The sequence below is a fragment of the Podarcis bocagei genome (genome assembly GCF_964188305.1).
Source record: "Podarcis bocagei genome assembly, chromosome: 13".
NCBI classification, from domain to species: Eukaryota; Metazoa; Chordata; class Lepidosauria; order Squamata; family Lacertidae; genus Podarcis; species Podarcis bocagei.
The window spans coordinates 4,858,809-4,883,676 of NC_138138.1; the positions used below are offsets into that span (position 1 = coordinate 4,858,809).

At 41.9% G+C, this 24,868-nt stretch overlaps 1 protein-coding gene across 3 annotated transcripts in view; it reads left to right on the plus strand.

The window, feature by feature from the left end:
• COL15A1 (collagen type XV alpha 1 chain) overlaps positions 1–24,868 on the plus strand; it is a 131,089-nt gene that overhangs the window by 103,065 nt on the left and 3,156 nt on the right. For 2 of the 3 annotated variants that reach the window (XR_014001256.1, XM_081166095.1), the window contains exons 30-41: positions 230–298; positions 2,376–2,417; positions 4,482–4,521; positions 7,271–7,348; positions 10,719–10,765; positions 12,790–12,900; positions 14,578–14,722; positions 15,255–15,319; positions 18,020–18,148; positions 23,187–23,246; positions 24,068–24,127; positions 24,536–24,721. Coding sequence is in view for 2 of the 3 variants with exons in the window: in XM_081166095.1 (XP_081022221.1) it covers positions 230–298; positions 2,376–2,417; positions 4,482–4,521; positions 7,271–7,348; positions 10,719–10,765; positions 12,790–12,900; positions 14,578–14,722; positions 15,255–15,319; positions 18,020–18,148; positions 23,187–23,246; positions 24,068–24,127; positions 24,536–24,721 (1,032 nt within the window). In the remaining variant the exon portion in view is untranslated. The remainder of the gene's footprint in view (positions 1–229; positions 299–2,375; positions 2,418–4,481; positions 4,522–7,270; positions 7,349–10,718; positions 10,766–12,789; positions 12,901–14,577; positions 14,723–15,254; positions 15,320–18,019; positions 18,149–23,186; positions 23,247–24,067; positions 24,128–24,535; positions 24,722–24,868) is intronic. The other variant, XM_081166096.1, reaches the window with a different exon arrangement.

Genomic DNA, 24,868 nt, shown 5'->3' on the forward strand with positions numbered 1-24,868 from the left:
ATCTGCAGCCCTACTTTTTAATGACAACACCTAAAGGGATTTCTCACAAGATTAAGACCTACTGTGAACACTTGCATGTTCAGAAACACCACCAGACAAGAAAAAGTTAGCACTAAGATCAGGAAACATGTTGACATGCTATATTGAAATACATCACACAGTGGTGAGGCCGGCCCTGGCCTTTGCTGGAAAACAATCCCTGATGCTTTTCCTGCTTTTATCTTTCTAGGGGCCTCCTGGTGTGCGTGGATTACCTGGGCCTCCGGGACCCCCAGGCCGTGTAGTTTTCATTAAAGGAGTAAGTCCATCCATTTGGCTCTATAAAAATTGAAAAAACTAAGGAAATTTTTTAGACACTTCAATGCAGCTGCCATCTTCAGAGGCTCCGGTTGTCAGATGCTAGGGGCATCGGTTATTTGTCTTTATTTTGCTCTCGTTGTGAACTTCCCAAGGGCTTGCTACTGCTGGACACAAAGAACTCCAACGCGATAAATTATTGGTGTGATAGTTTTCAGAGCTAGAACGTTGTTTTGAAAATGCTGCCAGACAGCTAAGCGGGGATCTTTTCGAGGTTGTTGTGGAAGGTGGTGGCATTTGCAGTTTAAATGCATCAGCAGAAGCTTGAAATGACTCCTCTCTTGGAGGAGTACACTTTGCCCCGGACGTATGGAAAATAAGAAAGCCAAGTTTATTACAGGAAATAATACATGTTGTGTAGGAAAGATCACAGTTCCAGCTAACTAAGGTGGAGATGCAAAGAGCCATACTCGCTCCTTCACCTCTGAAGGAGAGAAAGAGACAAAGAAGCATAGAATCATGGAATAATAGAATTGTAGAGTTGGAAGGGATCCTTAGGGTCTGCAGGAATATCAAATAAAACATCAATGACAGATGACCACCCAGTGTCTGCTTAAAAGCCTCCAATGGAGAATCCACTATCTTCTGAGGGAGTCTGTTCCACTGTTATCAACTGGATCCTTCCTCTTAAACACAGTTGTGTCAGATAGGAGTTAATCCATAGGTATTAGGCAAAGGTGGAGAGAGGAAGAGGAGGAAGGGAGGTCAGCAACCTTGAGAGTATCAGTCTTGCACCTGAGGAAAGGTTAGCACAGGTGAGCTCAGAAAGACAGTATAAGAAGCTTGGGGCTCCACTATCTATTCTATCCCCATGGAGACTTGCCTGCCTTTAACACAAGCTGAGCTGCATCCTGACACTTCCAACAGAAAGTTGCTCACTGCTGAAGATCGGGAAGAAATTTGATTCAGTTTGCATTTTGTTATGTACTGAGTTGAATAGGATCCAAAGTGCAGCAGTCTGATTGGTCCTAGAACAATAGGATCCAAAGTGCGGCAGTCTGATTGGTCCTAGAACAATAGGATTCAGAATGCAGCAGTCTGATTGGTCCAAGAACAATGCAACAGTATGATTGTTTGGCAGGAACCACCCAATCCTGCTCCAGATATAACTGAATCCACAACCTGATTGGCTTACAGTAGAATTCCAGAATTAACCAATCATGTGCAGCCCATTGTGTAAATAATGTATATAAAGCAGATACTTGAGGGGACTTTCATTCATTCCTCCTCACCACTATGAGCTGAATAAAGAGCATGAAATCACTTTGCGACTCTGAGTATATTTCACATTTGAATGTGAACCTACCTGATTCAGCTCTCCAAACAAACAAAGAATGAGACACAGCTTTCCTTCAAAATTTTCACTTCTCAAAAGAACTTTGTGGTGCAGTTTTCCAACCATATAATGTGTGTATTAGCAGGAAATGCATTTTTAAACAAATAATAATACATTGGTGAAAAGGAGGGGAGCTACATGAAAAATGTGTATATTAAGCAAATTTGCATAGGAAAAAAGTGCACTAAAATGCTGGCAGTTTTTAGCAGATTTGCCCATCTGATCACTGTAAGGTGAATGTGTGTACCTGTAGCCATCTTGAATTCCATGAAAATAAGACAGGGAATAAGTAAGTGTAATTTTAAAGGACTGGATTTGTTTATTTAATATTAATATTTATTTATTTAATATTAAAAGCCACATCTGGAGGGAACAACCGATTGCTTATCAGCATCAGGAGCAAGGAATTGGCAGTTTCTCTGCTCCAAAATACCTCCCCAAGTGGATTTCTCTTGGCCTCTGATGTGTAGTTTGGTCTTTAAAAAATTACTAGAAGTAACCCAGCATATACATTTTCAACATACAGACTGAAAAACCATCCCAACATGATTTAGAGAAAAATACCCCCCCCCCAAAAAAAAAGTGCTTTGGAGAGGAGCATGGTCTTACACTTTTATTAATATATTGCTTTTAGAAATAATTAAATAGTTACTGTATTTATTTTCCTCCAATTTCTGAACAGACAGTTTTTCCAATTTCTCCCAGGCCTCAGTGCAAGACAACAGTGAGTTATTTACAGTATCTATCCATTTTCCCTGGATAAACATACGTGTTTGATATGTTTTTTGTTCTTGTCTGTTGCTTCGTCAGCACCTGCCCTAATAACACCGCATGCTGCATGTGTGCTTTCAAGGCAGGACCAGATGGTTAAGGTCACAGACAGTGGTGATGAAGTAATTATGTGCAGTGCTTTTTTTCTAGGGTGCAGGTACTGCGTACCCTCATCTTAAAACACATGTGGGCAGCCTCCAAGCCACCCTTGGCCACTCCAGGTGTGGCCTGTGAAGCCTCCAGGAAGCCCCACCCCCTTTCCCCTGTTGATCCCCCATCAGCTGCACAGTGGGGAAAGGACTCCTGTTTCTGTGCTGTGATTTAGGCTGCAGCAGGAGCCCTTGGGGGCAGGGCAGGGGAAGAAGAGGACAGCAGCATGGCAACAAACCTTTTTAAGGTTTAAGCTGTGTTCTCAGTACAGTACTCCCCATGTAGCCCAGGCTGCTGCAGACAATGATCTTAGCTGCATCAAGGACATAGACTGCCTATGTGCCTTCACTGGGAGTGAAGTGGGAATGTTTAAAGTGTGCGTGTGAGTGAGTGAGAGCTGGAAGAGTACGTGTAGGTGGCTCATGTATGTGACTGTGTAGCCACCAACACACCACCCACTACTGTAAGCAGACCTCACAGCCAAAAATGCTGCTTCCCACTGTCTTGGCAGCACATTGTCCTTGAAACCAGTGGAGTAAGGGACAGTGATTTGGAAGATAGTTTGTGTTTTAGTTGTCTGTTGTTAAACTTCATTTTAAAATATAATTTACTTTTACTTTTAAATACCTGTCTGTTTAAAAACACTCTGTCAAAAGGAAACATTAATGTTAACATATGCAACCCAGTAGAGCAAAACAAATCCATGCACTGCCTCGTCTGTATTATGTTGCCCATCAAAGTTCTGTTGATATCATTTGCTGTAGGTCCGTGGGGCTTAGTCACATCTCAGGAAAGAGCTGTAAGAAAATGGAATGCCCTGCTTCCGTCCCTGAAATCTCCAGTTAAAGATGGATTTCAGGGAGCCATATGGTACCTGCCCTATATCTTTCCCCCTTTGGGGCCAATAGCATCTTCCCAAGTGGTTCAGATTGGGAAACTAGCACCATTGGGGAAAGTATGCCAGGTGGTGTGTTTTGAAGAGAAGCATCTATCAATTGGATATAATTAGCGATAGAAGTGCAGACACAATCTCTTGTTTTAAAATCCACATTCTGATCTCAGTTGCACTGTGATGCTAAACCAGAGCGATCATAGTGGCTCAACTGGACTTCTCTAACATCATTGGGTTGCCAACAATGTCAGCCTCTACCTCCTTTGGTACCCGCAACAGATCTCAGTAAATATCCCTTCAGAAATCCACAATTCACAAGCAACTATTTGCTCATACTCTCAGGTCCTGTTTGCACTGCCTCAGCCTCTCCTACATGGCCCATATTTCACTGGATGTCAGGAACAGAGATTCACCCTCCCTTCCAATATGAACCAAGAAAGGGGCAACAAACTTATCTCTCTCAGCAAGTGTGGTGGTGGCAGCATATGTAGCTCCCTTTTTTCCATTCACATGGAGTATGTCTGCACCGTTTTGTGATCCTGTCTCTTTTCCTGCTCGTTTATATGTTTTACCATGTCCCCACCCCACAGAAGCTCGTTTGTGACCGGCACCCACTGCACTTTCTCAGAATTCCAGAAGTGCCCACTAACTCAAAAAAGCTGGCAGGGGAAATACCATGATCACAAAAAGGCTGGCAACTCATGTTCTAACCTGGCATGTAGAATTTTCTTGGAATGGCAAGAATATATGCTACATGTCAAAGAACCGGACACTAAACAGACCCTGACCAGCTGAGGCTCAGACATTAGTGCTTTGATATTCCAATACATTTTACATAAAGCAAGGCTGCTACTAACAGTGTGACCTGTGCTTGTGTACTAGGACTAGGAGTGTCGTCAAACATGCAGCATAGAGAAATCTGTAAGGCACTTATGTTATTTGCATTTTGAATATATTTGCTCTCTATCTGTGCAGGCAGACACCCCTCACCCTGGAAACCCAAAAGTGGCCGATGGTAAGTTTGTTGGTAACAAGGGGGCTAGTTGTAAATTCTAGTGATGCAATGATAGGGTTATTTTCAAAGTCCAAAATGGAGTGGGATGGTGGTGGATGATGGATTAGAGAGGTCTCTTTCTCCTCATCTCATGGATCCATTTAAGACCAGACTCCAGACCATCCTGGCTTGAGTCTAGTCAAAAATGGATTTTGGTCAGGTCCCAGAGGCATGATTATTTCCAGAGAAGGATTGGAAATGAGGAAGATATCAATTCATCCATCACCAGTTCAGAAGATTTCAGTGCTGGTTAGTGACTCCAAAGCCAACGACTTCAGCTAACAATCTGAATTACAATGAAGTTCATATGACATGGTCCCAATCCCATACTAACAACAGTGTTCCAGTTTCCTAAACCTCCATGCATCAAAACTTCATGTAAATTGGGACACTGCATTATAGTGTAGTGAACAAGAAAGCCAAGGTCACAAAGTGAAGGGCTCATGAATGCAGGGATCAAGCCTGAGTTTGATTGACTGCCCTTCAAAAATGACTTCAAACAATCACTTTGTGCCCTTCTGCAATCAGTATTACTGTGGCTTTTTCCCTGAGCTTATTCTCATGGGGTTTTAGATGGCTCAGTTATCTCAGAGGAAGAAAGACCTGCTGTTCTCACAATCGTTCTTGAGCTTAGTGTGGACTAGGCACTTGCACATGAAACTGGCTTCAGAAGGAGGGTGGAAGTGTGTGTTTGTGACAGTATGTTTTGCTCCATGCAAGGCAAAAGTGCTCATGAGTGCTTAGCCAGCAGTTGAAATAACTGGCATGGACCACTTAGACCCTGCCAGCATGTGGGGGCACTAATTTATTGTGTTTTAAATATATTGTAAGCGGCCTCAATAACTTTGGTTGGTAGGTGGGGTATAAATATTCATATATATAGTGCTTCCTATATCTGTGGAGGACACTTCTCTCTGCAGTCGGAGGAGGAAAGACAGCAATACAACTCAAGAAAGACGGGGAGGAGTAGGGAGACGCGAGAGACATTTGCAGCAGTTATGCAGTCGTACCTCTGCTTACGTATCCCTCTGGATAGGTAAACTTCGAAGCACTCAATCGCACTGCACACATGCGCAGAAGGGCGCCTCCCATTATGAAGTTTTTGGGATGAACAGATCCTGTTCATAACTGGATGTACCCCTGTGCTTTGTAGCAGGCTACCCTCTTCACTGCCTTTTGATTTGGGCCAGCCTTGGAATGGACCAGGGTGCTGCATTTTAAGGATATCACTCTAGAAATACTGGAGAGTTAAAATCTGGATAGCAAGCAAAACTTTGTGGAAGTCTGCTTTCTGTTTCTCATACTGCAGATGCCATCTGCTGTGCATTTCTGACCAGCCTCCCCCCCCCATGTAAATATTTTCCTTTTATATGCGGACGACGTGGTAATTCTATCTTATACACGTGTTGGACTAACCAGATCTCTGAAGATCTTTGCCACGTATTGCCAACTCAACCAATTAACCATCAACCATGCTAAGTCCAAGATTCTGATTTTCTCCAGAAGCCGGAGATTATACAAATGGAAGCTTGGTGGAGCAAAAATAGAGCAAGTCCTAAAATTTCAATACTTAGGAGTTATTTTTCAATACAATTTGGGGTGGAAAGCACAAATTCAACACCTACTTAACAAGGCCAAAACTCTGTCATATGCGCTCCTCCGATTTTTCTTTTCGGATGGAGCTTTGCATGTGCCCTCGGCCCTAAAGGTGTTCAAGGCAAAAGTGGTTCCCGTGCTAGCTTATGCTGCCCCGCTCTGGGCCGTGATGACAGATCTTGCTCCTCTTGAGACTCTGCAAAACCAATTCCTACGTCGGCTCCTAATGCTCCCCCTGTGCGTAAGCAACGCAGCCATACGACTAGAATTGAAGATCGCATCCTTAGAAACTTGCCTGTGGAAGCAAGTCTTCAATTACTGGTTATCATTGTGGCATAGATTACCAAACCATTACCTTGTCCAATGCTTATGGCGAGATGAATTCTCCAGCCTTTGGACTAGTAAAATTCATGCCAAACTCCTGAGCTATGGAATCTCTCCCTCAGATTCCCTAAAACTAGACCAAATCACTGCTCAAAGACTGATCCGCCAAAGACTGGATGACATCGATTTACAGCAAAATTATATGCTGGGGGGAGGTGTTTGTTCGCCCCAGAACACTGGTATCACTTTAACTTATTGCGTTCCATCATACCTCTCCTCCCTTTCGACTGTTGCCCATAGGCTGGCCTTCACCAAAGCGAGGTTCAACGTTTTCCCCTCCAATGTCCTGAGACATAGATTCTCAAAGGGCCAAGACCCCGCCACGTGCGAATGTGATAAGGTGACGCCGGAGTCGCTTCAGCACATTATGTTCACTTGCCCCTTGTTCAATGTGCCACGGGCAAATTTGTTGGGATCAATTATACAGAAACTAGAGGGTACCCCACCAAAATTCCACCTTGCCCAAATCTTGCAGGATAAGGATTCCCACACGACCCTGAAAGTGGCTAGGTTCCTGGTCGCTGTCCTCTCCCAAAAGCGACGCCAAGGAGCGCTACAAGCTAATTAAGGCGTAGCATGCCTTTCCATCTTATAGTATTTTATTGTTATAGTGGTGTTTTAGCGACTGTTTTTTTTTTTTTTTTCCCCACGGCACAAGCTGTCACTTATGTGTTGTTTTTACCTGTATGGGCCTATGGCCGCAATAAATATTATCTATCTATCTATCTAGAAGCAGGTTCCTGGAGTGTAAGTGGTCCACCAGTCATCAAAGGTGAAAAAGGAGACAGAGGCGCACCAGGGCCACCAGGTATTTTATTTTTTATTATTATTTATTAAATTTGTATACCACCCTTCATCCATAGACCACAGGGTGGTTCATAACATAAAATGACAATATAAAAAATGCAAAATACATAATAAGAACAAAAACAAATCGATGATCCCGGGGTCAGTCGGAATCCCCAAGAAGCTGGCAAGGCAGACAAAGTAAAGTAACACATTTTGTTTTCCGTTTTTCCTTCTATGAAAACACAAACAACTGCAGTCAAACCTGAAACTTCTGATTGCAATTTCCCTCTCCACTGAGAATAATTTTGCCCCAAGCTGATTAGGGAATTTAACGTGTGTGTGTTTGCTTTTAAAGGTGATGACGCATGACAGTATGCTAGAAGGAAATCCACACCATATCCATAAAACTGGGAAGACTAAATGTTTTTCATTACTGCTTTTGATTTAGTTTTATACAGTTTTCTTTCAAATAACCAAGCAAATAACCAAAGCAAACACACGCACATGGAGAGAGAGAGAGAGGAGTCAGGGGAATGGAGAATACAAAATTCAAGTATATCACCATGTTACCTTCAACAAACCAGAGATACTTCCTTTTCATAAATCCTAAGTTTTTTTTTAATTGGAACAAAAGAAGGATTAGTTCTAAACATCATTGTTAACTATGGGATGTACAGAGGTGGATGTAAAATACCTGTAACAATGCATTTTACACACTTACACACACAACCCAGTTCTGCTTAATATGAATAGTAAATTTCAGTGTTTCTAGGTAACTTTCTGCATAGCTGAATTCTCATTTAGACAATTTATCACCATCTTCCATGGCCTTGACTTTCTTTCTGGTATAGAAAAGTCACACATTCATGAGGGACAGGACAGGTTTTCAAGGATTCTTGTCACATTATAAGCAAGTCTTGGAGTGGAGAAGTAAACAGGAGGAAATAGAAAAGGGCCTGTTGAGGCTAGTTTCTATAGAGACAATTTTCACCACATCTGACAATGGTTGCCAGTTGTCTTTAACAATAAACAATATCTTGATTTATGAAAAAGAAAACCCTCAGAACATCCGAATGATATGAAACAGGGAATTATGCTGGTTGTTGTCAAGATTGCTGCTGTTTAACTCTTTCCTTGAGGACTTGGGGTTACTACTAGGGCTTTAGCGTTCTTCTCATAGTCTTCGGGGGGAAGGAGTTAGATCTCAGTGTAAGAAATCAGAAGTGAGTGGAAAGGAGAAAGAGAGCTATCTTATACCAGCTGCCCCTCTTCTCCCCAAGCCCTGCAGCTTCCAAGTTCCAGCAAGATCTCACTGGAACTCAGAAGCCACTGTGTGACGGACAGCTGAGCCAGACCAGAGTCTGGGAATGCAGGGCCTCCAAACTCCACCAGAAGGCTGGAGCCTCTCTCTGATTGGCTACCAAGACTGCTGGTCAAAGGGGGGTGGAGCCAGAGAATAAAAGGAGCCGTTTCTGACAGTGGGTTCAGATATTTTTAAGAGAGAGCTGGAGGGAGAGTTAGTTCTGGTCTCTGTGTGTAACATCCACTCTGCAGCTAGAGAAAGGAGACTGAGCTTAGATTGGAAGATAATGTTTAGTGTCTTGTGAGAACATTCAGACAGGAGTTAACTTAAAAGCTGAGTCTGAGCAGGAGAAGTAGGAGCTGTGAGGATACCGTCTACTTGGGTCTCATCCCAGTCATCTTCTAGAAGAGACATCTTCTAGAAAGAGAAGATTACCAGACCAGTTAAAAGGGGTGTGGGCAGTGACGGAGCTTCATGCTCTGGCATCAGGGGGTGAAGAGCAGGCAGGGGCGTGGGTAGCACGCGTCCTGGGGGAGTGGTGTGTCGTCTGTGGGGGCGTGGTGCCCAGCGCAGGCGGGGGGCAGCCATGATGGCACCCCACCAGGATGGCACCTCCCCCAACCCCCTCTTCCTCCACCAATGGGTGTGGGGATCGCCCGTGTCTGTAATACTATTCAAAGTACTTCAGGGGTGTCTTTGATAGAAGGTTGGGTAACTGACAGAGAGTACCACCTTGTTTAAGAACCAAAGTATTAATCTGCAATACCTATGCAGCAACTAGGCTAAGGAACTGAAGTGAAATAACTGGAAATAAGCTAAACATTTACCACCTAGCCTAGAAACCTGTAACACCTAACTGAGGAGTAATAACTGAATTAAGCAACTGACATTTAATAGAAGCTGTGCATTTACTGCCTTGTTTAGAAGCTTGTAACATCCACTAAATTTAGTATAATTATGAATAGGTTAACTGTTTCCTGAAAGAACATTATCTCTGACACATCCTTTCTTTTATCAGCTTTGTTCTGCAAAATACCGTATTTTTTGCACCATAACACTCACTTTTTTCCTCCTAAAAAGTAAAGGGAAATCCTCCTAAAAAGTAAGGGGGAAAAGTCTGTGCGTGTTATGGAGGGAATGCCTACGGGTGACATGCCTACAGATTTTCCTCCTCTAAAAACTACGTGCGTGTTATGGTCGGGTGCGTGTTATAGAGCGAAAAATACGGTAAATCTTTTCTTATTTGTTCAACTTCTGCCTAAGTTTACCTTCACACAAAAAGCATACAATGACCCATGGTGGTTATATTTAGAGTATACATAGGTGGTGTAATGGGAATTGGGGTTGCTTGTGCGTAAACTGCAAACTGCTCCAAGCTAGCCGTGTAGCTAAAACTTTCCCCGGTTGACAGCCCTTGAAACGCGACTGTCTTAGTCACTGGCAGAATCCGTCAGTGGGCGGGACCTAAATTTGCGCCAACATAGGAGTTGTTTGACTCCAAGTCTCCTCCTAGATTCTCTGCGCGGAAGCCTTCTGAGCAGCGTGGGCGTGCCAAGCGGAGGTCCTGTGCTCTCTCCACTGATTTCACTGGAAGAGTCTCTGAGCCTCCCCTCCGCCTTGCTCTCGGCTTCCCCTTTCTCCCTGGTGTCTCCTGGATTTCTTTCCCCCGTGGGAACCCTCTCTCTCTCCTTGCTAGTTCCCTCCCCTGCATCACTGGAGCGACTTTCCTCTCCTCTTCCCTCTGATGGCAGTTCCCTGACAGGTGGGATCTGCCGCAATTGGTAGCCAGAGCAGTTGGATCTGCTACAAATGGGTGGGAAGAGTGGGGTGCACTTTCACACGGCTGCTTCTCCTTGCTTCTCTGGCAGTGGCAGGGGAGGGTGCAGCAGTGGCTTGTGGCAAGATCTCGCAGGACTCTCGTGAGATCTTCCCAGAACCTGGAAGCTACAGCCACAACCGCTTGTCTAGAAGTGGGGGCTGCCCCTTGGACTCCACCACCTGAGGCTGCTGCCTCACTCTGCTTCATAGATCTGTGTGGACTTAATAGAAACAGAAAATTCATAAAATTATTTCCTTTACTTTCCAGGTCCTCCTCTGCCATCAACTTATTTTAGCCAGTTAAACATCATGAAGGTAATTCTTTCCCGTTGACAGCTGAATTCGGCCTTAATAAAGTACCAGCACATTGTCTGATTTTTAGAGGCAATTATTTGTGAATTTTCAGTATAATAGTTGCTACATGCACGCTGGCCGTGTTTTTCATAGAGTTTCCCCTTTCCAGTCCAAAGAGGGTACCTGTTTCTCTCAGACTATGCAGTGCCGTGACAGCCTGCACCTTCCCCTTGGCAGAAACATAGTGACATATGAGTGGAAGGATTTGAAGAGAAGGTATAGCCTGGCTAGCACTTATTCAAATGCTATAAATGTGTGGAGCTCCTTGGCGGCCTTCCTTGGTACCCATAACATTATATGCACCTTGACATTGATGGTGTTTGCTGTGAATCATCTCTGCCAAGGTACAGAGATTGCTTCTCTAACTCTTCTTCATTTGTAGTCCTCTTCCCCAAACTCACCATTAGCCCATTGCTGCTCAGATGATTTAGCAGGCATAGATACCACATTTTTGCTTTCCTTTTCAGATGTGGGGAAGAGCAGTGGATTTGAGTAGGCAATATCTACATTCAAATCCCCACTCACTTACAGGTTGTGGGTACAGTATCGACTCTTGGGCTAACCTACCTAAACAGGGTCATTGTGATGATTAAATAAGATGCTCCTATATGTGTTGTCTTGAGCCTGGATCATAATCTAAATCTTCAAATGGATTCCAAAGGTCCAGACCTCTGCCATTCAAAGAATGAAAATGTGTATACCTATCCACACTTATGGGACGCGGGTGGTGCTGTGGTCTAAACCACAGAGCCTAGGGCTTGCTGATCAGAAGGTCGGCGGTTCGAATCCCCGCGACGGGGTGAGCTCCCATTGCTCGGTCTCTGCTCCTGCCAACCTAGCAGTTTGAAAGCATGCCAAAGTGCAACTAGTACTTGCTGTCCATAATACTGGAGGAAATATGTCCATAATACTGGAGGAAATATATATACAGCAGGAAATATTTGTATTTCACAATAAATACATAGTATGTATTATTATATATTACTATTCAGTAAGATATAGTAATACATAAATTTTCTCTGATGGAACTAAGCCTCTGCTCTAAATTACAGTTTATTATTATTTATTAAATTTCTATACCACCCTTCCTCCAAAGATCACAGGAAGGTTTACAATATAAAAACACAAAAATACCTACTGCAATAACAAACAAAACAATAACCCATGGCCACAATTTAAGATCTTTAAAATACACAGTGTCACTCCCTATACATATTTTATATAATGATATCCCAATAAAATGTCTCTTTCTTTCTTTCTTTCTTTCTTTCTTTCCTTCCTTCCTTCCTTCCTTCCTTCCTTCCTTCCTTCCTTCCTTCCTTCCTTCCTTTTTCCTTATTTACACATACATGGTTGAACAGGTATTATCTAAAGGAAGAAGGAAATATTCTTTAAATATATGGTGGGGATGTGACCATAATGTTTTGGCACATGAGCAAGCTTTCAGAGTTCTAGATCTACAGTACAACTGACCATTGCTTCCTTCCTTTATATCAGCCCATACAAAAATATACAGTGGTACCTCGCAAGACGAATGCCTCGCAAGACGGAAAACTCGCAAAACGAAAGGGTTTTTGGTTTTTTGAGTTGCTTCGCAAGACGATTTTCCCTATGGGCTTGCTTCGCAAGACGGAAACGTCTTGCAAGTTTGTTTCCTTTTTCTTAAAACCGTTAATACAGTTGCGACTTGACTTCGAGGAGCAACTCATAGCACGTGGTGTGGTAGCCTTTTTTGAAGTTTTTGAAGACTTTGGTGATTTTTGAAGCTTTTCCAAAACTTTTCCGACACCGTGCTTCGCAAGACGAAAAAAACCGCAAGATGAAAAAACTCGCGGAACGAATTAATTTCGTCTTGCGAGGCACCACTGTACTGCAAAGCACACTCAAGCTTTGTATCAAGTCAATAAAGTAATCTCTTAGGTTTGTACAAATGTTAGCTCACATAGTATTGCTGTGACGTTACTTTGTATGCCTTCTCTTTGTAGGGTGAGAAAGGAGTCAATGGAGAAGTTGGCCTTAAAGGAGAAAAAGGAGAACCAAATGGAGGCTTTTTTATGTCAGGACCTCCAGGACTCCCAGGAAGACCAGGACCAGTGGTAAGGCTTCCTTCTGTATAATAAATGGTCCCGTCATTTATTTATTAATGTCTTTTTTAAAAAAAATTGGGACTATCTGAGCCATCCCGGAATTACATGTATTTGCCTTACAGCCCACATTCCTTGTGTGGCTATTATTCAACTCAGAGTAGTCCCACTGAGATTAATAGACATGACTAACTTAGGTAAATTCATTTCAATAGGCCTATTCTGAGTAAAACCCAGTTGGAAACCACCCTATGTATGTGGAATCTTACATGCCTGATGCTCATCACCCCCTGCCCCCCAGCAAGTTTTAATTCGGAGTGATAAGGAACTTTACCAGAAATATGTGCACAAGAATCTATGTTTGTGTACATCATTTAGGCATTACAGCAAATGTAAATTGTACGGAGAGCAAGTAGCACATAATTCTGCTGCCTCTCAGTGTAGAGTTTACCTAGTTTAATGAAGCATAAGCTCTGTATCTGCCCTACTTATGAGAAGGATGGTCATGTGTCCTACTTTACAGAGGACTGTCTGCTACCAGAAGATGTCCTCTGAAGGGAATTTAAATTTGCCATTAACTTTTAGCACCTGGACAGCAGACTGAGGGCTAATCATCTTGTCCTGCTGCTTACAGCTCTTTAGCACTCAATCGGAGCAAATGGCAATTTGGGTCAGGTTTTCCCCAGATTACTGTTTGCTCTGACTTAGAGCTAAAGCGTGGGTTTCCCCCTGGCAGGGCCAGGGGACAAACCCCTTGGATTTGTGCTTCCTAGGCATGGGACAAGTGGAAGCATGGGCAGGCCCTGAGCTTGCTCACAGTCTTCCGCACTATGGTGAGAGGTATCACATTAATATGTCTTTAAATTATAACAATTATTTCTAATGGAGGGACGCGGGTGGTGCTGTAATAAAGAGAGATGAGCGCCGCAATGGTCAGGGGTCCCTTTACCTTACCTAATTATTTCTAAATCTGCATCTACCCATACAAATCAACACATGCAAATAGGCATCCTCTTCAGTGATAATGAATAAGATGCCACCCTCCATAAAATCTCATTTTTGCAACTCTGGCGTAAAAGGTAAAGGTAATGGACCCCTGACAGTTAAGTCCAGCTCTGAACGACTCTGGGGTTACAGCGCTCATCTCGCTTTACTGGCCGAGGGAGCCAACGTTTGTCCGCAGACAGTTTTTCCGGGTCATGTGGCCAGCATGACTAAGCCGCTTCTGGCGAACAAGAGCAGCGCACGGAAACGCCGTTTACCTTCCCGCCGGAGCAGTACCTATTTATCTACTTGCACTTTGATGTGCTTTTGAACTGCTAGGTTGGCAGGAGCGGGGACCGAACATAGGGAGCTCACCCCGTTGTGGGGATTCAAACCACTGACCTTCCGATTGACAAACCCAAGAGGCTCAGTGGTTTAGACCACAGCGCCACTCTGGCGTAGTTGTCATTAAAATGGTGAAACTTTGCATGGGCTTCAGACTCCAGATGGATGTGATGGAACGTACTTCTGTAATGCTATAGAATGAGGTTTGACACATAAAAGCCTCCAAAATGTTCCGACTCTTATGGACATAGGTGCCTACTGCAGGTGTCAGTGCTATTCCTCAAGCTGTTGCAGCTGCAGCATTTACTGTAATAATCCCTTGAGGAGATTGGTTTACTGAAGTGTTGTTTTCTTTAACAGGGACCAAAAGGAGACACAGTGGTTGGGCCTAGAGGCCCCCCTGGGGTACCTGGACTACCTGGCCCTCCAGGATTTGGACCAGTTGGACCTCCTGGCCCACCAGGACCTCCTGGCCCACCTGGGCCTCCATCAATATATGGCTCAGGTAGGTCACATGGATGTCTCCTTTCTGCCTGGTGCACCTGTGTGGACATGAACATGAATTGGCATAAATATTTGCCTCCCAAGCAGACAGCTTTCTTTGCTTTTGCATATTTCACCTCTGCACTTGATGGCTGAATTGTGGAGGGGGGAAAGGGCCTGGATCCAAGAATGATACAGTTAGTTCCAAGTTCTAAAAACCAAGGTGTTTCACCAAACGTCTAGTCTGGCTCCATTTGTCAGTTCATATCTGTTCTTTCCCAGAGACTGCTGATGCCAAAAACCCCAGTCACTAACCACCACCTGTTTTATAGCTTAATCCAAAGCAACCTGCACCAGGTCTAGAGCTAAAATCTCCTGATGAAAATATTCGAGGCAACGCAAAGGGCTTGTATGTTGTAAACCAACAACTCTTAACTTGTAGGCGGTGTTAATTTGTAGGTACTGCTGCTGCCGGCATCTTCCAGACAGGCAGTAATATAGTCAGTGTCTTTAAAGGAGATAATAATATATGCCATGGTTTTCTTTTATTTAAGCAGCAGCTGTTCCGGGCCCACCTGGACCTCCTGGAGAACCTGGATTACCTGGGACCAGGAACTTGGTAAGAAGATGTATCTGTCTCTTTAAGAGCTTCCTAAAACTTTCAGTGCAATAGAAATATTAATTCAGACAAAAACAAGTTAGACTGATCTTGGGTATGAGACACGTCAGTTGCTTGGTGGTCCCAACATGATAATCTGCAAGGACACACAGGGTTGATAGTAGGCTTGCAACTCAGCAGTGATTGCTGGTGATTTGTGGAAGTCAGTCTGTAGTTCACCACACTTCAACCCATGTGATGTATCAGCAGAGGAGTCTTCAGAGATTTCCTGCTCACAGCAGAACATCTTCATTCAGAGTCCCCAATTGAGGGGAAAACTCCTCCCCTGCACGGTTCAAAGTAACAAAGTGTTTATTGTCTCCCAACGCAAGACTACTAACCACTACTACCCATAGCTGTCAACTTTTCCCTTTTCTTGCGAGGAATCCTATTCGGAATAAGGGAATTTCTCTTTAAAAAAGGGAAGCGTTGACAGCTATGCTACTACCTGCTCTATAAAGGTCTTTGAAGTAAAGATACATATTACAGAGAGATTCACTAACACGATCCCCATCCTAGCTAATGCTGCAGTGCAAAACCCAGTCTCTACCCCTGACTCTCACAGATTCAGAGTCAGGCCCTGACAGCAAACAGGACAGGACAGAACCATAATGAAAGCAATGCCCTAGAGAGTATTATACCCATCTCTCTTTAAACAAAAGAGGTTTAAAGATGTTCTCAAGGCAAATCTTTAAAAATGTAGTATGGGCATTGATAACTGGGAAACACTGGCCTGCGAGCACTTCAGTTGGAGAACAGCCTTTACCAAAGGCGTCGTGGACTTTGAAGAAGCACAAACTCAGGGCAAAAAGGAGAAACGAGCTAAGAGGAAGGCACATTTGGCAAACCCTCACCCTGATCAACTCCCACCCGGAGACCTATGTCCCCCCTGTGGAAGGATGTGTGGATCCAGAATTGACCTCCACAGTCACTTACAGACAGACTGTTAAGACCATATTCATGGAAGACAATCTTACTCTATGAGTGATCGCCAAAGGTGGAGGGGGGGGAGAGACCCAACTCTACATGTGGGCACATTTCCTGAACCAATGGGAGAGTGAATTATTCAGCAAGTCCTACACTCAACCCTGCTGCTGTTGCTGTGCTAACCCAGTGCACCTGACACACTTACAGACATGAGGGATATGCTCCTCAAGACATGACTCATTGTTCACATTACACCAACAGTGATTACACAACAAAATTGTTGTATGAAGCACTGTCAGTGAAGAGCGGCTTAAACATTTCAATTGCAATCTCTGTTATTGTAACGGTTCAAGAAATACATGCTGCAATCGTGCAAATTGTGGCAGCTGTGTGTATTGAGGTCCTGCCAGTTCATACAACCAGTCCCTCCATGTTGCAAGTTCACAGGCTGCCCTCAATCACATTGGGACTGCTAAACATCTGATCTGGAAAAACGTAATTTTTGCATCTAAGAAGAATCAAAGGAACATATAATTTGGGTGACTTTTTTGTTCTTTAAAGAAGGATATGATTCAAATATCTACAAGGAGTGAAACATTTTATTTTTCAAGAAATGACAAAGTAGATGGCCACATGACCCGGAAGCTGTACGCCAGCTCCCTCGGCCAATAAAGCGAGCGCCGTAACCCCAGAGTTGTCCACGACTGGACCTAATAGTCAGGGGTCCCTTTAACTTTATGTGTCATGAACTAAACAGTAAAAAGAAACATATTTCTGTTGGTTAACCTTACAGCAGTAAGGTTAAAGTATTTTGATCTTTAAAATCCAGGGTAGCTACTCTTTAGTCTTCTTGCCAAACATTCATCTCTTCATCTGGAAAGGTTGCGAACTTCCAGCAATACAGATAAAATAAAAACTAAACTAAGCTGAAGGACAGCATTATTCTTGTTGTCAGTTCAGTCCCATCACTTGCAATCTTTAAGGGTGACCTTTGATTTTAGTGTAGCTGTAACACATCCACAGCCTTGCGACTGTGGTTTAATATATTCTCTAACCTTGTTTCAAAAGCTAGGAAGAGGACAAAGGAGACATATCATTGTATATGAATATATGATGCTGCCATATTCCTGGGGCAGACTGTTGATTCTCCCAATATTGCCAGCAGTTCTTAAGCAGGCATGCATATTTCCTTTTAACTAGAGCGTGAACCTAGGAGCTTACGCATGCAAAGGAGGTGCTCTACTACTTTGCCCCTATTCTTCCTTCCCTTTGTGTTCCAGTAGCATGATGTGTACGTAAGCACACACAAACACATACATCTCATGTCATTCAACAGCAGCAGGCTGGGTCTAGGAGATGGAGAAAGATTATTGTTTCCCATAGATAGATAGATAGATAGATAGATAGATAGATAGATAGGCAGTGCTGCTTCTTCTGACTTGCAGTGACTCTCCAGGGATTTTCACAGTGCTGGTCCCTGACACCATTTACAGAAACTGGAGGTATGATTGACCCTGCAACCTTATACACGTAGAACAAACACTTTTTCACTGAGCTACTGCCTCTGCTGTTACAAATAGCCTCTGTGACTAATTATTCATAACTCTTAGATTCTGCTTTCTTTTAAAAAAAAAAATCCTTTCATGAACTCTTGGTCATTTCTTGTCCAGATAAAAAGTACATTCTCATAGGCTATTGTTTTTATTTGAGCAATTAATGTTTTTATCTTGACAGGTCACAAGGTTTAGAAATGTTGACACTATGCTACAAAAGGTCCACTTAGTGTCTGAAGGCACATTGATCTACCTTAGCGAAACCAGTGAGGTGTTTATTCGTACTCAAGGAGGATGGAAAAAATTGCAGGTAACAGTTGGTTTGGGGATAGGCAACTCATCTTCTGTTCTAAGATTTGTCGCCTGCTTTGTTTTTTGAAAGGAATGTTTCAGAACTGAGATTACCCCTGAGTGGGAAAAATATTTCTTTCATTTAAAGTTCATCACTGCTAGAAAATCGGAAACTGGCCGAACAAGCAAATCAAAAAGCAGAGGAAGCCAATAAGAAGGTGGAGGAAGTAAGAAGGGAAGTAAGGCCACTCTGTAGGCAAGTAAGTGAACAGCAGGCCTATCTGTCTATGGTGGAATTGAAAAATCGGGAAAATAATCTGAGATTACGATCAATACCAGAACTTGAACAAGACAATTTGATTGGTTTTTTGACAACAGAATTATCAAAGTTCTGGGCTATAGAAGAAGATAAGGACTTTAAAATTGTCACCGCTTTCAGACTGGGAAGAGTGGTGAGGAAGGACAGAGCTAGAGATTGCCTGATCATTTTGAGATCTAGGCAAGAAAGTGACAAAATACTAGGCCTACACTTTAAAAAAGCATTGGTGATTCAAGGCAAAAAAGCAGAAATCTACAGAGATATTCCGAAACAACTTTTGGACTTAAGAACTACGTATAAGGACCTAGCAGGATTACTGAGAAACAACACAATTCCTTATAGGTGGGAATTCCCCCAAGGACTATCCTTTACTATTAAAGGGAAGAAAATCAAAATCAAAACAGTAGAAGACCAAGAAAAATTTTTGAACGACTACGGAGAGGACCTTCGGAAGGGAGTAGCAGGAGCCGGGCCAGTATCTTTGCCTGAACCAACACCTGTTCTACCTCCGGGGCTGGACGAGAAGGAAGATTTACCCCAAGAGGACTCTTAGATTGATCCAGGATGTCTCTGCAGCTTCTCAGTTGGAACATAAATGGCGGGAATTCTCCGGAAAAAAGAAGGAGGATCTTTCACATATTGAAAAAAGAAAAATTGGACATTATTTGTTTGCAGGAAACCCATGTGACTGGGCTCCATAGGAAAGTACTTATCAACAAAAGATTAGGCCAAGAATTTATTTCATCAGACAAAGTCAAGAAAAGAGGCGTTGTGATTTATGCAAAGGAGAACCTGTCACCGAAATTTCTATTTAAAGATGAGCATGGAAGAATTTGGGCAATTGAGATACAAGCACAAGGAGAAAAGTTTTTGATAGTAGGAATTTATGCACCAAATGAAGGGAAGTCAGAATTTTACAAGAAGCTGCATGAGAGATTGCTGGACTATCTGGACTATTCTAACATCATTTTGATGGGAGATATGAATGGGGTTGTTTCTACTTATATGGATAAGTCGCAAAACCAAAATCTAACCAAAGATGGCAGACTACCTAAAACTTTCTTTGAATTGACTGACAGTATGGATTTGATTGACATTTGGAGGACAAAGAACCCCCTAGGTAAAGAAGGAACATTTTTTTCTGAGGCTCATTTGTCATGGACAAGAATAGACCAAATTTGGACATCTAGAGGACTGGCACCTAAGACTTTAAAAGTGGAAATCTGCCCAAAAACCTGCTCCGACCATAACGCTTTGAAAGTGGAACTGAGACTTACTCCAGCTGGTTCCTTCAGATGGAGAATGAATGACACTCTGTTAAGAGATCAAGAGATTGTGAAAAAGGCCCAAAAAGCTTTAAAAGACTACTTTGAAATAAATTTGAACACTTCGGTGGAAACGAGAACAATCTGGGACGCAAGTAAAGCTATAATGAGAGGGTTTCTGATACAACAGAACACGATCAAGAAAAAACTCTGGAATGGAAAAAAGGATAAGATACTAGAGAAGTTAAGAGATGGAGAGGAAAAATTGAGACTAAAACCAAAATCTAAAGAGATTCTGAGAGAAATCAAGCTTTATCAAGCACAATATGCGAAATTAATAAATCAGGAAGTGGAATGGAAAATTAAACAAATGAAACAAAGATCTTTTGAATCGGCGAACAAATGTGAGAAACTGCTAGCATGGCAGTTGAAAAGGAGACAAAAATTGAACTTTGTTACCAATCTGGAGGTCGAAGGGAGAAATATACAGAAACCGGAAGAAATAAGAAAGTGTTTCCAGAAATATTTCAAAAAACTTTATACGCAAGGGCTTCAGGAAGGGACTGAGATAGACCAATTTTTAAAAGCTAATGGACTACCAAAACTATCTCAAGAAAAGAGAACAATCTTAAATCATCGAATAACACAACAGGAAATCGAGAGTGCCATCCAGAATATGCAACTTGGCAAATCTCCAGGCCCAGATGGACTTACCTCCAAGTACTATAAGACTTTAAAAGATTACTTGACACAACCACTAATGGAGGTTTGCAACCAGATTATGGAGGGGAAGAAGGCACCGGAAACGTGGAAAGAAGCTTTCATCACATTGATTCCTAAATCGGAAACTGAAAAGACTCAACTAAAGAACTACCGTCCCATCTCACTCCTAAATGTGGATTACAAAATCTTTGCAGACATTTTGGCAAACAGGCTTAAAAGAGTGTTAAATGAAGTAATTCACAAGGACCAGGCAGGCTTTCTCCCAGGCAGACATTTGTTTGATAACACGAGGAACATTATTGATATTTTGGAACTTCTGCAAACAAATATCAATACAAAAGCAGTTTTAATTTTTATTGACGCGGAGAAGGCCTTTGACAACATTTCTTGGAAGTTTATGAAGAAAAATTTGGAAGGGATGGGAGTGGGACAGGGGTTCGAAAATGGTATAGAAGCAATCTATTCAGAACAAAAAGCTAAACTGATAGTGAACAATGTGGTGACAGATGAGTTTAAAATTGAAAAAGGAACACGACAGGGGTGTCCCTTATCCCCTCTTTTATTTATTTCAGTCCTGGAGGTGCTTTTGAGCATGATAAGGGAGGACCGGTCGATACAAGGAATACAGGTCGGAGCGAAACAATATAAACTGAAAGCTTTTGCAGATGATTTGGTTTTAACATTACAGGAGCCAGAATCTAGTACAAAAAGAGTTTTAGAACTGATTAATGAGTTTGGTCGGGTGGCGGGATTCAAGTTGAATAAGCAAAAAACCAAGGTTCTGGGTAAAAACTTGACACCTTTAGAAACAGATGAGTTCCAGAAGGAAACAGAATTAACTGTGGTTAAAAAAGTGAAATACCTGGGGGTCAATTTGTCTTCCAAAAATTTGAATTTATTCAAGGACAATTATGAAAAATGTTGGTTAGAAGTCAAAAAGGATTTAGAAATTTGGTCAAGACTGAAACTTTCCTTGTTGGGTAGAATTGCAGCAGTAAAAATGAATGTATTGCCAAAGATGTTGTTCTTGTTTCAAACCCTTCAGATTGTGGACAGAGTGGAATGTTTTGGTAAATGGCAGAAGGATATTTCGAAGTTTGTTTGGCAGGGCAAAAAGCCCCGAATAAAATTTAAAATACTAACTGATGCAAAAGAAAGAGGGGGGTTTGCCCTGAAAGACTTAAGGTTATATTATGAAGCTGCAGCCTTCTGCTGGATGAAAGATTGGTTACTTTTAGAGAACACTGATGTCCTAGATCTGGAAGGGTTCAATAACTCTCTAGGATGGCATGCATATCTGTGGTACGACAAGGTAAAGACTCACAAAATGTTCAAAAACCATATTGTCAGAAAAGCAATATTTATGGTCTGGACAAAATACAAAGACTTACTAGAAAGTAAGACCCCGAGGTGGCTATCACCAGTGGAGGCCAAGGCCCGAAAAAAACCCAATATGGAGGCCGGTTGGCTGAAATATGGGGAAATAATAGAAAAAATAGGCGATAATTGGAGGTTACAGAGCTATGAAAAATTAAAGCATAAGGTGCAAGACTGGTTTCATTATGCTCAAATTCAAGAGGTTTTTAAGTTGGACAAAAAAACAGGATTCCAGGTGGAAAAATCGAAATTAGAGACAGAATTGTTAGAACCAAAGACTAAGGTACTCTCGAGAATGTACAACTTGCTGCTTAAATGGAACACTCAGGATGAGACTGTTAAATCAGCCATGATAAAATGGGCTCAGGACATTGGGTACAACATCATGTTTGAAGACTGGGAAAGGTTATGGACCACCGGTATGAAATTCACGGCATGTAATGCCTTGAAAGAAAATATTATGAAAATGATATATAGGTGGTACATGACCCCAGTCAAGCTTGCTAAAATATACCATTTGTCTGATAATAAATGTTGGAAATGTAAGGAGGCTGAAGGGACATTCTTTCACCTCTGGTGGACATGTCCAAGGGTGAAGGCCTTCTGGGAAATGATCTACAACGAGTTAAAAAAGGTATTTAAGTATACCTTTCCCAAGAAACCAGAGGCCTTCCTTTTGGGCATTGTCGGCCAGAATGTGTTAAAGAAGGATAGAACATTTTTTATGTATGCAACAACAGCAGCAAGAATACTTATCGCAAAGCACTGGAAGACACAAGATTTGCCCACACTGGAGGAGTGGCATATGCAATTGATGGACTATATGGAACTGGCCGAAATGACTGGCAGAATCCGGGATTTGGGAGAAGAAACAATGGAGGAGGATTGGAAAAAATTTAAGGACTATTTACAAAAACATTATAAGTTATATGAATGCCAATAATTTGCATGAATTGAAAAATTAAGCTCCAGCAATAAGATTTTGTATATTGGAAATTAAGATATGACTATGAAAGGACTAAAGTTTAAAATAATATTGTGTTTATTTTGGGGCAAAAGTAAATTGATAATAAGTATTTTGAACCCAAAAGAGAATTATTTGAAAGTATCAATAACACATGAAACAAGATATTAATTTGCTGATATTTTTATTGTAAAGAAAGCAGGGTGAGGGAGACGTGGGGAAGTCCAGTCGGTTATGGAAAGATGTAATGGAAAGTTGGATTTCTTTTGTTTTTCTTTTCTTCTTTTCTCTTTTGTTATCTGACATTATATTTATATCTGGAAAAAAGCAATAAAAATATATTTAAAAAAAAATAAAGTTCATCACTGCTTCTGTCCTTCTTTCAATTTCATTTTATGTTTTACTCCAGCTTGGTGAACTGATTCCTATTCCTGCTGACAGCCCCCCACCTCCAGCAATTTCAAGTCCAGTAAGTATTAAAACACCTTTCTGATTGAGAAGTGCTGTATCAGATGCTGACAGAAAGCATATGTAATGGGACATGAGTACGGGACCTCTAAGAGCTCCAGTCTCTCCTTGTTCGTGGTAATATGTAATATGATAGTCAGCTGAATGAGGAGTTTATGAAACATTTCACTTACCTTCTATCCCATGTGAAGAATTAATGATGGTAGTTGTTGGGCAAATCATGTGTACATATATCTTTGTATTTGTCCATAATTTGCAATTACACTAGTTTTGATGATTGTTGACAACTACTGGATAGAAATATAATTAGGACTGAAGACAGGTGTAACATTCTAAGAGCATATGGAGCAGTCTGGTAGCTGCTCCATAAACAAATTTTCTGGAGGAAAATTAGTTCTTCAGGTTTATTATTCTTATTTATTAAATTTATATTTCATCCAAAGGTCACAGAGCAGTTTACAGGTTCTAGAACATTTCAGTTTGAATATGAAAAACCCAGTTATGGTGAGCATATTTTGGCTGGCATATCTACCAACAGTTTTGTGTTTCATTTTTAAACGTTAGTGATTTCTTTAAAAAAGAAATAATAAAAATTAGCAAGACACCTTCCCCAATACACGAGAGGAGGAACAAGTCTGAGGGTTGGGATTTACTTAAGTAATATTTACTTAAGTAATATATATGTCTGTCATAAGCGCTGCAAAGCCAAGCTCAGGTTATGGCTCATTAAGTCACACTGAGTCCTCTTAAAACCTTACGTCTGTCTCTACCCTTGTTTTCTCTCATTTTAATGCTTTATTTTGTTGTGTGTTAAACTAATAGGGATTTCAACCCCTTCCAGCACCAATCCCAGCTTCAAATACTGACGGCCGAAGGCCAAGTGTAAGTAGGAGGCTTGTTTTGTGCTGTTATGGGTGGTTTAGCTGCTCTGTTTGTAGATAAAAGGTCTGTTTGCCCCATTTCTCTTCCCATGGTACATCCTACGAAACGTTGCTGTGGCACATGGGTGCAGTCTCTAGTTGGCCTTTCGCTTTCTGGCTTGGCTGCAGGAAAGTCAATTCCTCTTAAAAGTTCACTTCCGCATGATTTTAATTTTAATTTGTATACCTTTTAACTATAAGTAAAGCCTCAAAGAGGTCGGCAAAGAATATAAAAACATACAGTGAAATGGTCAATACAATCCACCTGACGTGCCCTGCTGTGACATTAATGCAGCACAGCCATAACTAATCACTGCTAGAGGCTTAATTACCACTACAACCCCAAGCTCCTCCATCCTTTATTCCGCAGCTTCATCTGGTGGCCTTGAACACTCCGTTTTCTGGTGACATGCGAGCTGACTACCAGTGCTTTCAACAAGCTCGGGCTGCTGGTTTGCTCTCAACATACAGAGCTTTCTTGTCTTCCCATCTGCAAGATCTCTTGACGGTGGTCAGGAAAGCTGACCGGTATCATGTGCCCATAGTTAATCTTAAGGTAAGGTTTTTATTTTGTCTGCTTTGCTTTATAAAACTCGTCCCTGTAAGAATGTGCCATGCACTGGAAATACACTGATAGATCTGGTGTAAGCAGAAAAAACCATCCTGCTGATCCTAGACTTGTAGCTCACTTTTCCTTTAGCTA